The sequence below is a fragment of the Hypanus sabinus genome, chromosome 8 (genome assembly GCF_030144855.1).
Source record: "Hypanus sabinus isolate sHypSab1 chromosome 8, sHypSab1.hap1, whole genome shotgun sequence".
In the NCBI taxonomy this organism is placed as follows: Eukaryota; Metazoa; Chordata; class Chondrichthyes; order Myliobatiformes; family Dasyatidae; genus Hypanus; species Hypanus sabinus.
The window spans coordinates 107,550,029-107,563,479 of record NC_082713.1 but is presented as its reverse complement, the minus strand read 5'-3'; the positions used below and the strand labels follow the sequence as shown (position 1 = coordinate 107,563,479).

Here is a 13,451-nt window from a genome sequence, read left to right as displayed (position 1 = left end):
GGTAGTGACAGGATAAACACAAGCAGCCTTTTTCCACTGAAGTTGGGTGAGACTAGAGCTAGGGGTCATGGGTTAAGGGTGAAAGGTGAAACATTTAAGGAGCACCCGAGGAGAAACTTCTTCACTCGGGGTGATGCGAATGTGGAATGAGCTGCCGGCAGAAGTGGTAGTTACATGTTTGCTTGCAACATTTAAGAGAAGTTTGAATAAGTACATGGATAGGAGGGATATGGAGAACTATGGATCAGGTGTAGGCCAATGTAACGAAGCAGAATAATCGTTCAGCTGGACTAGATGGGATGGAGGGTTTGTTTTTCTATGACTCTAAAGTGAACACTAACAAGGTTTGCCATAAATGATTTTGGAGTTCAGTAGTGTTAAAATGACACACCTCATACTTAAATGGCATATGTTGTGTTCAGAAAGGATTTGCACATAACTAGTGCCTTTTTCACCCTGAGGATGGCCCAGTTATTTATTGCTAATCCAATATTTTTGCTTTGAAACCCATTGAATGGCCTGGATAGAGTGGAATGTGAAAAGGACATTACCAGTAGGGGGAGAGGCTTAAGACCAGAGGCATAGCCTCCAGTACAAGGACGTCCCTTTAGAACAGAAATGAGGAGGAATTTCTTTACCCAGAGGGTGGTGAATTGCTGGAATTTAATGCCAAAGATGGCAGTTGATGCCAAGTCATTTGGTATATCTAAAGTGAGGTTGATGGGTTCTTGACTAGTAAGGATGTCAAAAGTTACGGGGAGAAGACAGAATGGAGTTCTTTTAAGGACTCCAGAACTCCAGTTCTCGGTATTACTTATTTATTTTGTATTTGCACAGTTCGTCTTCTTTTACACCTTGGTTGTTTGACAGTCTTTGTGTAGTTTTTCACTGATTCTGTTGTATTTATTTGTTCTACTGTGAATGCCTCCAAGTAATTGAATCGGAGAGTACGCATATGGTGACATGTATATACTTTGATAATTTACTTAGAACTTTGGATGGAGCTGCAAGTGAAAATAAATTGGCCATGATCGAATGATGGAGCAAGCTCAGTGGGCCAAAAGGCATAATTCCACACCTATATCTCATGGTCTTACATGGCCACCTTTCTTATGCTGTGTTGTGTCGAAGATCAGTGCAGATAGAGGGATTAAGGTACTGGTGAAGACTCCACTAGCATCTTAGGTTCACTTGAGAGCCAACAGGACTTTATTTATTAACACTGACACATATCATGAAATTTGTTGTTTTTGCAACAGCAATACAGTGTAATACATTAAAAGAAATGTAGGTTACAATAAGTAATATAAAAAAATATGAAAAATAAATAAGTAGTGCCAAAAAAGAGAATGGCATGGTGGTATTCATGGACCATTCATGATGGCGAAGGAGAAGAAAGTGTTCCTAAAATGTTGTGTGTGAGTCTTCAGGCTCCTGTATGTCCTCCTTGATGGTAGTAATGAACAGAGGGCTTGTCCTGGGTTATGATGGATGCCATCTCCTTGAAGCATTTTCTTTTGATTATGTCTTCAATGATGGGAAGGGGTGTGCCCATGATGGAGCTGGCTGAGTTAACCCTCTGCAGCCATTTCTGATCCTATGCATTGGCACCTCCATACTAGACGTTATGAATGCTCTCCGTTGATAGAAATTTGCTCGAGTCTTTGATGTCATACCAAAAGAAGATAGTGCCAGAGTGTAGCAATTCTGTGTGCCCCTCTGAAGGGAACCAAATATTCTCTTTTTGGACTACTACAGCTGACAGTTAATTGTGGTTAATATAGTTCATATTATTTAATGCAAATGTTTTAAAAGAAATCAAGTTTAAATGGAAGCCTTCATATTTGCCACTGCATTAATTTTCTGTCTCCATAGGGTGAAAGTCCATTAGATCTCGCTAAACAACGGAAGAATGTTTGGATGATTAGTCATTTACAAGAAGCCAGGCAGGCAAGGGGCTTTGACAGCCCTTCATTCCTAAAGAGGCTGAAAGCAGACAAGGTGAGTCACTCATGGGCCTGGTAAAGTAAGGACTTTGCCACAAGGAAGTGCAACAACATATTAATTTGCTTTCAGAGACTTACTTGATGCATGACTGGTTAGAGTACCGGGGTGGTTTTAGTTGGTGCAGTGTTTCTCTACATAGATGTTGTACTAGAAACATAATTATAAGTAGGAGATTCAAGAGAGAGCGGTTGGCTTCATTTGTAGCATGTACACTGAAATATACAGTAAAGTGTGTTGTTTGTGTTAACCACTAGCACAGTCTGAGGATGTGCTGGGGCAGCCTGCAAGTATCGTCACAATTCTGGTGTCAGTACAGCAACCCATGGCTTCCTAACCCTAACCCATACGTCTTTGGAATGTGGGAGGAAACCAGAACATGTAGCAGAAACCCACGTGGTCACACAGAGAATGTACAAACTCCTTACAACCAACAGTAGAAATTATTCAGCTGGTGCTGTAAGGCATTGCTCTAACGCTGCCCGAAAGAAACTGTCCATAAGGCAATTGTGCATTCTTCCTTTGCATAGCCTTTCCTTGTGTGTTCCAATATTCCTCTTGCATTCCAAAGATGAGTGGGGTAGTTAGGTGAATAGGTTGCTGTAAAGTACCTAGATGAATTGGGGTAGAGTTAGTTCATGGTGATATGAGAGAGAAAAGGTTACAGTGAAATAGGTGAAGGAGTGGAAATGTTCTGAAGTTAGCATTGTCTTAATGGGCCAGATGTTTTCTTTCTGTGTTGTAAGGAAATGCATTCTACCAGTGTCCCAAATGTTTGTTTGTATGGGTTATGCCCAAGTCAGGCCAGTACCTTGGGGATGTACTGTGTTTGAGAATTACAATCAGGTTTATTGTCACTACTTACAAGATATCGATTTTATTTTGGGGAAGGCATAGAAATTGCTGTAAATTATCAAATAAGTAATGCATAAACAAAAGGAATAATGGGATAATGTTCAATGGTTCAGAAATCTGACGGTGGAGGAGGAAGAACCTCTTCCTAAATTGTTGAGGACCCTATAACTGCTCCCTGATGGTACTTAGGAGAATAATGTCCCAGATAGTACTTAGGAGAATAATGTCCCAGATGGTAAGTGCCATCTTGTTGAGGCACAGTCTCTTGAAGACATCTTCAATGGTGGGAAGGGTTGTGTCAGTGGTGAAGCTGGAGGAGGAAGACCAATTATTGAATTCCTGCCACAGTTCAGGCTAAGCTCAACTAAAGACTGGAGAAACTATGCGACAACTTTCTGGAAATATTTAAAACAAGTATGATAATTATATTTAAAAAATAAGCATGTATGTTGTAAAAATGCTCTTTATTTCATGCTAATAAACATTCAGAAAATCAAGTGATTAGAATAAACTTGAGTGGTTCAAAATAACCTTGGTGTAATCTAGAAAAGTGTGGAAGTTATATTTACACCATACTGTAATACAATTATCCTCAAGACTAGTTAGCTTCCAGTACAAGGCTAGACATTTTTCAGATGAGTTCTTAGTTGTAGAAAAGTACAACACAGCAAATGTCCCATCAGCCCATCCAGTCATGTTGAACTAATTAAGCTACCTACTCCCATCAACCTGCACCCAGACCATTACCCACCATACCCCTGCCATCTATGTACCTATCCAGACTGCTCTTAAACATTAAAATCGATGTTGCTTTTTGCACTTGTGCTGGCAGCTCATTTCACACTCTCATGACTCTCTGAGTGAAGAAGCTTCTCCTCATGTTCCCCTTACACTTTTCACCTATCACCCTTAACCTATGCCCTCTAGTTACAGACCCACCCAGCCTATGAAAAAAGCCTGCTTACATTTACCCTAACTATACCCTTCATAAATTTGTATACATCTGTCAAATCCTCAATCTTCTATGTTCTAAGGAATAAAGTCTTAACCTATTCAATCATTCTATATAACTCAGGTCCATCCTTGTAAATTTTCTTTGCATTTACATCTTTCCAGTAGTTAGGTTATGAAAGTTGCACGCAATGCTCCAGATTAGACTTCACCAATGTTTCGTACAACTTCAACATAACATCCCATCTTCTGTACTCAGTACTTTGACTTGTGGAGGCCAAAGTGCCAGAAGCTTTCTTTACAGACCTATCTGCCTGTGCTGCCACTTTCAACAGCTTATGGACCTTTATTCCCAGATCCCTTTGTTCTACCACATTGTTGGTCCTACTGAAGTGCAACAACTTGCACTTGTTTGCATTAAATTCTGTTCCTCGCAGTCGACTACACCCCAACTCTTGGTGTCATCTGCATATCTGCTGATCTAGTTAACCACATTATCATCCACATCATTGATAAAGTTGACAAACAACAATGGACCCAGCACCGATCCCTGCGGCACACCACTGGTCACAGGCCTCCAGTCACAGAGGTAGCCATCTACTACCACTCTCTGGCTTCTCCCAGAAAGTCTAGGTCTAATCCAATTTACTACCTCATCCTGAACTAAACCTTCTTGACCAGCCTCCCATAATGCCTTACTGAGGTCCACATCTATTGTCTTGCCTTCATCAACTTTCCTAGTAACTTCCTCAAAAAACTCCATAAGATTGGTTAGACGTGACCTGTAATGCTGACTATCCCTGATCAGTCCATGTCTATTCAATCACTCCTATATCCAGTCCCTTAGAATAACTTTCCTGCTGTGGATGCCAGGCTTATCAGTCCATAATTTCCTGGTTTATTCTTAGAGCCTTTTTTAAACAGTGGAACAACATTGGCTATTCTCCAATCCTCTGGTACCCCTCCTGTTGCTAAGGATGTTTTAAATATCTCTGCTAGGGCCCTGGCAATTTCTGCTCTTGCCTCTCACAGGATCCGAGGGGCCACCCTGTCAAGCTCTGGGTGGGTTTATCCACCCTAATTTGCCTCAAGACAGCAAACACCTCCTCCTCTGTAATCTGTACAGAGTCATGACCTTACTACTGTTTTGCCTCATTTCTATAGACACTGTGCCTGTCTCTTGATTAAACACAGCTGCAAAAAATCATTTAAGATCTCCCCATCTCTTTTAGTCCCTTGCAATCCTTTTGCTCTTAACATATCTGTAAAATACCTTAGGCTTCTCCTTTATCTTGTCTACTAGAGCAACTTCATGCCTTCTGTTAACTCTCCTGATTTCTTAAGTGTTCCCTTGCATTTCTGATACTCCATAAATACCTCATTTGTTCTTACCTGCCTATAGCTGCTATGCACTTTTTTTCTTAACCATGGCCTCAATATTTCTTGAAAACTAAGGTTCCCTAAACCTGCTATCATTACCTTTTGTTCTGACAGGCACATACAAGCTTTATACTCAGGTGATTTCACTTTTGAAGGCCTCCCATTTACCAAATACACTTGCCAGTAAGCAGCCTGTCCCAATCCACATTTGCCAGATCCTTTCTGACACTATCAAAATTGGCCTTCGTTCAATTTAGAATCTCAACCTGTGGATCAGACCTATCTTTTTCTGTATTTACTTTGAAACTAATGCCATTGTGATCACAAGGTGCAAAGTGTTCCACTGCGGAAACTTCTGTCACTGCCCTCTCTCATTCTGTAATAGTGGATCTAGCATTGTACTGTCTCTCATTGGGACTTCTATGTACCGATGAGGGAAACTTTCCTGAATATATTTAACAAACTCTATCCCATCTAGACCTTTTACAGAATGGGAGTCCCAATCAATATGTGGAAAGTTTAAAAACACCTACTATAATAACCTCAAGCACGAGGAAATCTGCAGATGCTGGAAATTCAAACAACAACACACACAAAATGCTGGTGGAACACAGCAGGACAGGCAGCATCTATAAGGAGAAGCACTGTCGACGTTTCGGGCTGAGACCCTTCGCCAGGACTAACTGAAAGGAAAGATAGTAAAAGATTTGAAAGCAGTGGGAGGAGGGGGAAATGCGAAATGATAGGAGAAGACCGGAGGGGGTGGGATGAAGCTAAGAGCTGGAAAGGTGATTGGCGAAAGTGATACCGAGCTGGAGAAGGGGAAGGATCATGGGACGGGAAGCCTCGGGAGAAAGAAAGGAGGGGGTGGAACACCAGAGGGAGATGGAGAACAGGCAAACAACTAAATATGTCAGGGATGGGGTAAGAAGGGGAGGATGGGCATTAACGGAAGTTAGAAAAGTCAATGTTCATGCCATCAGGTTGGAGGCTACCCATCCGGTATATAAGTTGTTGTTCCTCCAACCTGAGTTTGGATTCATTTTGACAGTATAGGAGGCCATGGATAGACATATCAGAATGGGAATGGGATGTGGAATTAAAATGTGTGGCCACTGGGAGATCCTGCTTTTTCTGGTGGACCGAGCGTAGGTGTTCAGCGAAACGGTCTCCCAGTTTGCGTCGGGTCTCACCAATATATAGAAGGCCACACCGGGAGCACCTGATGCAGTATACCACACCAGCCGACTCACAGGTGAAGTGTCGCCTCACCTGGAAGGACTGTCTGGGGCCCTGAATGGTGGTGAGGGAGAAAGTGTAAGGGCAGGTGTAGCACTTGTTCCGTTTAGAAGGATAAGTGCCAGGAGGGAGATTGGTGGGAAGGGATTGGGGGGGTGGGGGGCCGAGTGGACAAGGGAGTCGCGTAGGGAGCAATCCCTGCGGAAAGCAGAAAGTGGGGGAGGGAAAGATGTGCTTGGTAGTGGGATCCCGTTGAAGGTGGCGGAAGTTACAGAGAATTATACGTTGGACCTGGAGGCTGGTGGGGTGGTAGGTGAGGACAAGGGGAACCCTATCCCGAGTGGGGTGGTGGGCAGGTGGGGTGAGGGCAGATGTGCAGGAAATGGGAGAGATGCGTTTGAGAGCAGAGTTGATGGTAGAAGAAGGGAAGTCCCTTTGTTTAAAAAAGGAAGGCATCTCCTTCATCCTGGAATGAAAAGCCTCATCCTGAGAGCAGATGCGGCGGAGACGGAGGAATTGTGAGAAGGGGATAGCATTTTTGCAAGAGACAGGGTGGGAAGAGGAATAGTCCAGGTAGCTGTGAGAGTCTGTAGGCTTATAGTAGATATCAGTAGATAAGCCATCTCCAGAGATGGAGACAGAAAGATCAAGAAAGGGGAGGGAGGTGTCGGAAATGGACCAGGTAAATTTGAGGGCAGGGTGAAAGTCGGAGGCAAAGTTAATGAAGTCGACGATCTCAGCATGTGTGCAGGAGACAGTACCAATGCAGTCGTCGATGTAGCGAAGGAAAAGAGGGGGATGGATACCCATATAGACTTGGAACATAGACTGTTCCACAAAGCCAACAAAAAGGCAGGCATAACTGGGACTCATACGGGTGCCCATGGCTACACCCTTGGTTTGGAGGAAGTGGGAGGAGCCAAAGGAGAAATTATTGAGAGTAAGAACTAATTCTGCTAGACTGAGGAGAGTGGTGATAGAGGGGAATTGGTTAGGTCTGGAATCCAAAAAGAAGTGAAGAGTTTTGAGACCATCTCGGTGGGGGATGGAGGTATATAGGGACTGGACGTCCATGGTGAAAATAAGGTGGTGGGAGCCAGGGAACTTAAAATCATTGAAAAAATTCAAAGCATGAAAAGTGTCATGAACATAGGTGGGAAGAGATTGAACAAGGGATAAGACAGTGTCAAGGTATGCCGAAATGAGTTCAGTGGGGCAGGAGCAAGCTGAGACAGTAGGTCTACCTGGACAGGCAGGTTTGTGGATCTTGGGTAGGAAGTAGAAACGAGAAGTGCGGGGTGTGGGAACTATGAGGTTGGTGGCAGTGGATGGGAGATCCCCAGAGTTGATAAGGTTGGTGATGGTATGGGAGACAATGGCCTGGTGCCCTTAGTGGGGTCATGATCAAGGGGTAAATAAGAGGAGGTATCAGAGAGTTGTCGCTGTGCCCCGGCCAGGTAGAGGTCAGTATGCCAGACAACAACAGCTCCCCCCTTATCAGCAGGTTTTATAGTGAGGTTGGGATTGGTGCGGAGGGAGAAGAGAACAGAGCATTTAGAAGGAGTTAGGTTGGAATTGGAACAGCGTGCAGTGAGATAATGATACTATCGAGACTATAATAACCTTTATGTTTCCTGCAACAGTCTGCAATCTCTCTACAAATTTGTTCCTCTAAATCTTGCTGACTGTTGGGTGGTCTGTAATATAGCCCCATTAATGTGGTCATTACCTTTCTTATTCCTTAGTTCCACCCATAAGCCTTACTAGATGAGTTCTCCAGTCTGTCCTGATTGAGCACTGCCATGATGTTTCCCCTGACGAGTAATGCCACACCTCCCCCTTTAATTCTTCCTGCTCTGTCGCTTCTAAAACATTGGAACCCTGGAATATTGAGCTGCCAGTCCTGCCCGTCCTGCAACCAAGTCTCACTAATGGCTACAATATCATAATTCCATATGTTGATCCATGGCCTTTCCGACAGTACTTCTTGAACATCTTAGAACATTAGTGGCACCATGCTCAACCTTTTGATTCCTATGTCTGAGGTCTTAACAACATGTCTTCACAACCTCTCCACTATCTGTTCTGACGCTCTGGTTCCCATCCCCCTACAACTCTAGTTTAACCCCACCCCATCACATGTAGCACTAGCAAACTTCCCACTAAGATATTAGTCCCTCTCCAGTTCAAGTGCAGATGTTCTCTTCTGTACAGGTCCCACCTTCCCTGGTAGAGAGCTCTATGATCCAAAACTCTAATGCCCTCTCTCGTACAACAATTCCTTAGCCAAACTGTATGATTTTCCTAATTCTGGCCTCACTCGCACATGGCACAAGAAGCAGTTCTGAGATCACAAACCTGGAGATCCTGTTCATTTCACAGTACCCCTGTGGCCATCCCCCTCAACGACAGGAGCAGAGGAAAGTCACAGCGGTCAGGTGTCTGGTACTGATTCTGGTGCCGTGACTCAGAAGGGAAGGGGGAAGGGGAGCAAAGAGGTGAGCTGTGGTGATAATGGATAATGTATAATAGTTTGGGGAACAGAAAGCAGGTTCTGTATATCCGTGAACTCATTTTGCAGAACCTTGTCACTCATCCTACATAGGTCATTGGTACTTACCCTGGACCACGACCTCTGGCTGCTCACCCTTTTACTTAAAGAATACTGAGGGCTTGAACCGAGCTATCCCAGACCTGGCACCCAAAAAGCAACATAGAATCCAGGAATCTCGTTCTCTTCACCAGAGCCACCTTTCTGCTCCCCAAACTAACAAATCCTCTATCACCCCAGCTCACCTCTTCTCCCCCCTTCTCTTCTGAGTCACGGAGCCAGATTCAGTGCCAAAGACGTCATCCACCCGACACTATCCTGTTGTTGAAGGGATGGCCACAGGGTTAGTCTGCACTAACTGTTTAACCCTTTTTTCCTTCCTGTCACCCAGTTTCCTTTGTTCTGCACCATGGGTGTAACTACTTCTCTATATGTTATATGTATCATCCCTTCAGCTTCCTGAATGATCCAGAGTTCATTTAGTTCCTGCTCCAACTCCTTAAGGCGATGATGTTTTTATTGGCTAATACCAGAATTGTGAAGACATTTTCACCCTCTGGTTTAAATTCAATATCCTTAGAACACTTTACATCTCAGTGTGAATTCTTTCAGTGCGAGTCTTGAATTCTCTCATTCAATGTGAATAGCTGTGCTGAAAATAGGCAAAAAAATTGGTTTTCTTAAATTTGGAACTCTTCTTAGAACATAGACCACCACAGCACAGGAAGAGGCCCACAACGAAGTGACTTGATAGAATATATAAGGTAAGAGTCAGAGTGGATAGCCAGACTTTTATCCCAGTGTGGAAATGGCTGTATGAGGGAGCATAATTTTAAGATGATTGAAGGAAAGCATAGGGGAGATGTCAGAGGTAGGTTTTTTATTGAGTGGAGGTAAAGGCAGATACATTAAGGACTAATGTATCTATCTACTAACTCTTAGATAGGCACATGGATGAAAGATAAATGGAGTATGTGGGAGGGAAGGGTTAGATTGAACTTGTAAGTCAGCATAACTGTGGGCCAAAAGGCCTGTGCTGTTCTGTGTTCTCCTAATGCCTAATTACATTCATTCTTTCTGCCTGTGCATGGTCCACATTCCTTCATATACTGAATATTCATGTGTTCATCTGAGAACTTTAATGCTACTTTCGTTTCTGCTTCCACCACCACTTCCCCTGGTCATGCATTCCAAGTACCCACCACTCTCTGTGTAAAAAATGAAGCCTGCTTCGTACATCTGCTTTGAACTTTTCCTTTCTCATGTTAAATATATATCTGCTGATATGAGACATTTTAACTTTGGGGGAGAAAGATACCGGCTGTATCAACCTCTGTCGGGTCTCCCCACAGCTTCTGTCTGTTCCATGTTTGGAGAGTTGTGCAATCAAGTTGAGTTTATTGTCATGTGCACAAATACAGTGAGGTACAGTTACAGAGGAAAACTCACTCACAGTGGCATCACAGACACATTGGTACATTGTACATTAATTATACAAGACAGTGAAAACAGAGATTGCAAAGCAAGACATTAGTGCAAAAACACAATTAGAAACCAGCCCACTGTAGTGCAAGAAGTGTTCTGTTGCTGGGTAATGTTAAGATTGTGCAGATCAGAGGGATAATTAATCAGTGGCAGAGCAGACTCAATGGCCAAATGTCCTAATTCTGGTCCTATGTCTTATGGTTAGTTCAACAACCTGATTGGTGTAGAAAAGTAGCTGTCTCTGAACTTGAGGCTTTTCTCCTTGGAGCGAAGGAGGATGAGAGGTGACTTGTTAAAGGACTACAAAATGATAAAATGCATAGGTCGAGTGGACAGCTAGAGGCTTTTTCCCAGGCCAGAAATGGCTAATACGAGGGGGCATAACTTTTAAGTTGTTTGGAGGAAAGTCAGGAAGGCGAATGTCAGAGATAGGTTTTTTTACACAGAGTAGCGAGTTTTAGAATGCCCTGCCACGAGTTGTACTAGAGACAGATACATTAAGGATTTTTAAGGGACTCTTAGGTAGGTACACAGATGAAGGAAAAATGGAGGGCTAAGTGGGAGGGAAGGGTTGAATGGTGAAGCAGACTCGATGGGTGAAATGGCCTACTGCTTCTATATCTTATGGTCTAATGGCTAGATTGATTTGGAGTCAGCACAACATTGTGAGCTGAAGGGCCTGTACTGTGTTGTACTATTCCGTGTTCTGTGTTATGAACCTAGATTTGGGACTTCAGGCTTTTGGACCTCCTGCCTGACTGCAACAGTGAGAAGCTGGCATGGCCTGGTTGATGGGGATCCTTGATGATAGATGCTTCTTTCTTGAGGCATTGCTTCCTGTAAATGCTTTCTGTGGTGGAATTATAATTTGTTTCTTTTCTTTAATAGGAATTTCGACAGAAGGTGATGCTGGGCACTCCGTTTTTAGTGATTTGGTTGGTGGGATTCATAGCTGACCTTGATATTGACTCCTGGCTAATAAAAGGATTAATGTACGGTGGAGTCTGGGCACTGGTTCAGTTCCTTTCAAAGTAAGTGACTTACAGAAAACCTGGCTTCTTTGTGAGTTTCTTTATTCTGCCTGCCCCAGTTCCTTCCCATTTCTCAGCAAGTATAAAAGATTTTGACCTCAGAATCAGAATTAGGTTTACTACCATGACATATGTCACAAAATTTGTTTTGTGGCTGCAGTGCAGTGCAATACATAAAATATGATATAACTCACATTAAGAAATGTAAACTCAATGGTCTCTGTATCTGATAAAGTGGCCATTGAGTATATGTTCATGGTCTTCTGTTGCTGTAGCCCATCTACTCTATTGTGCCTAACTCTTGAAACGCTTGGTTACCTTCCTGTCAGCTTGAACCAGTCTGGCCTTTCTTCTCTGACCTCCTCTCATTAACAAGGTGTTTTCACCCATAGAAATGCCACTCACTGGATTTTATTTTTTCACTCCATTCTCTGTAGAATTTAGAGACTTGTGCATTAAAATCCCAGGAGATCAGCAGTTTCTGAGATACTCAAACCACACCATCTGGCACCAATGATCATTCCACAGTCAAAGTCACTTACATCATATTTATTCCTTATTCTGATGTTTGGTTTGAACAACAACTGAACTTCTTGACTATGCATGCTTTTATGCATTAACAAGCAGGTGTACTAAGTGTATACAAAAACAATCTGAATGATATTGTGACATCGACTGTCGTACTCCTTCTCCTATTCCTTGTGTTCCTTAAAGAGCAAGAGGCAGTTATTTATTGTTCAAGTCTGTTATGCCTCAAATGAAGGCTAATTCATATGTCAGGTCAAATCTTCTGCTTGTTCCCAGTATCTTCTGATGTTCACGTTTCCCAAAAGTCTGTCAGTATTTTTTTTAATATACTCAGCAATTGCCCCCTGAGGTAGATTCCAAACATAACACAACCCTGGTTTAAAGAAGCTTCTTTTCATTCAGTCCAATGTAACTGATACTCTTTGATTATAATCCCAGGCCCAAACTCCAGAGCCTGTAAGCAAAGCCTCTCAGCATCTACCTTGTTGTTCCCCCTCAGCATTACTTTTGTCTCATCATCTCTGATGTAGACCATTCTTTTTCAAAGAATAGAAACAGATAATGTTGGAATTGCTCAGCATGTAAGGCAGCACCTGTGGAGAGAGAGACAGTGTTTTAAATTGATGGTATAGGATCCTGAAGCTTAGGCAATCAAAAGGTTCTTACTGAGTCAGGAATGAGGCATAAAATGTATTGCTTATGATTGTTTTATCAATTGATACAAGAGCAAAGAAGAACAAGCATTGACAGGACAAAGGAAAGAGCAGACTGACCTTGTGGCGGTCTCCTACTCAGACTAGAGATAACGAGATTTCAGTGATAACGATTAACCTACAAAATAGCCAGATTCAAGTAGTGTGACACCTGTTATTGAAAACTATAAAGTTTCTAAAAGAAATACAGAAGCATCTGTACTGTAATTACTAGAAATTTCACTGAGCAGTTCCATGTGTATAGGTGATTTTAAATACAAGCAAGTATAGGAAAATTGAGCTACAAGAAAAATAACATTTCTACACCCCAATCCAACAATGACCTTTCATCAGAACTGAAGAAAGACAGCAATTAATCATGTGATTGGGGAGGGGTAGAGAAAATATAGAGTGTTTATAATAAGTTGAAGGTCAAGGGAGACTGGATTACACAAGTGGTGGTGGTGAAGGCTTCTTCTGTCTATTGGAGATGTTGATAAATGAATAAAAAAGGAACAAGAGAAAAACAAACCATAAGGTGTAAGAGCAGAATTATGCCATTTGGCCCATTGAAGGTAGAAATGGAATACAAAACATCGCAAATTCTGAAAACCTGGAATAAAACAGCATACTGGAAATATTCAGTAGATCAGGGAACAACCATGGAGAGAAAAACTAAGTTAATGTTACATGTGATTAATCTTAAATCAGAACTGGTCATAAAATGCAAAGGCA

General features: G+C 42.5%; 1 protein-coding gene across 2 annotated transcripts in view; it reads left to right on the top strand.

The window, feature by feature from the left end:
- Window positions 1–13,451, top strand: part of LOC132398315 (palmitoyltransferase ZDHHC17) — a 145,531-nt gene that overhangs the window by 92,256 nt on the left and 39,824 nt on the right. For both annotated transcript variants that reach the window (XM_059977550.1, XM_059977552.1), the window contains exons 8-9: window positions 1,876–2,001; window positions 11,354–11,496. In XM_059977550.1, coding sequence (XP_059833533.1) covers window positions 1,876–2,001; window positions 11,354–11,496 — 269 coding nt within the window. The remainder of the gene's footprint in view (window positions 1–1,875; window positions 2,002–11,353; window positions 11,497–13,451) is intronic.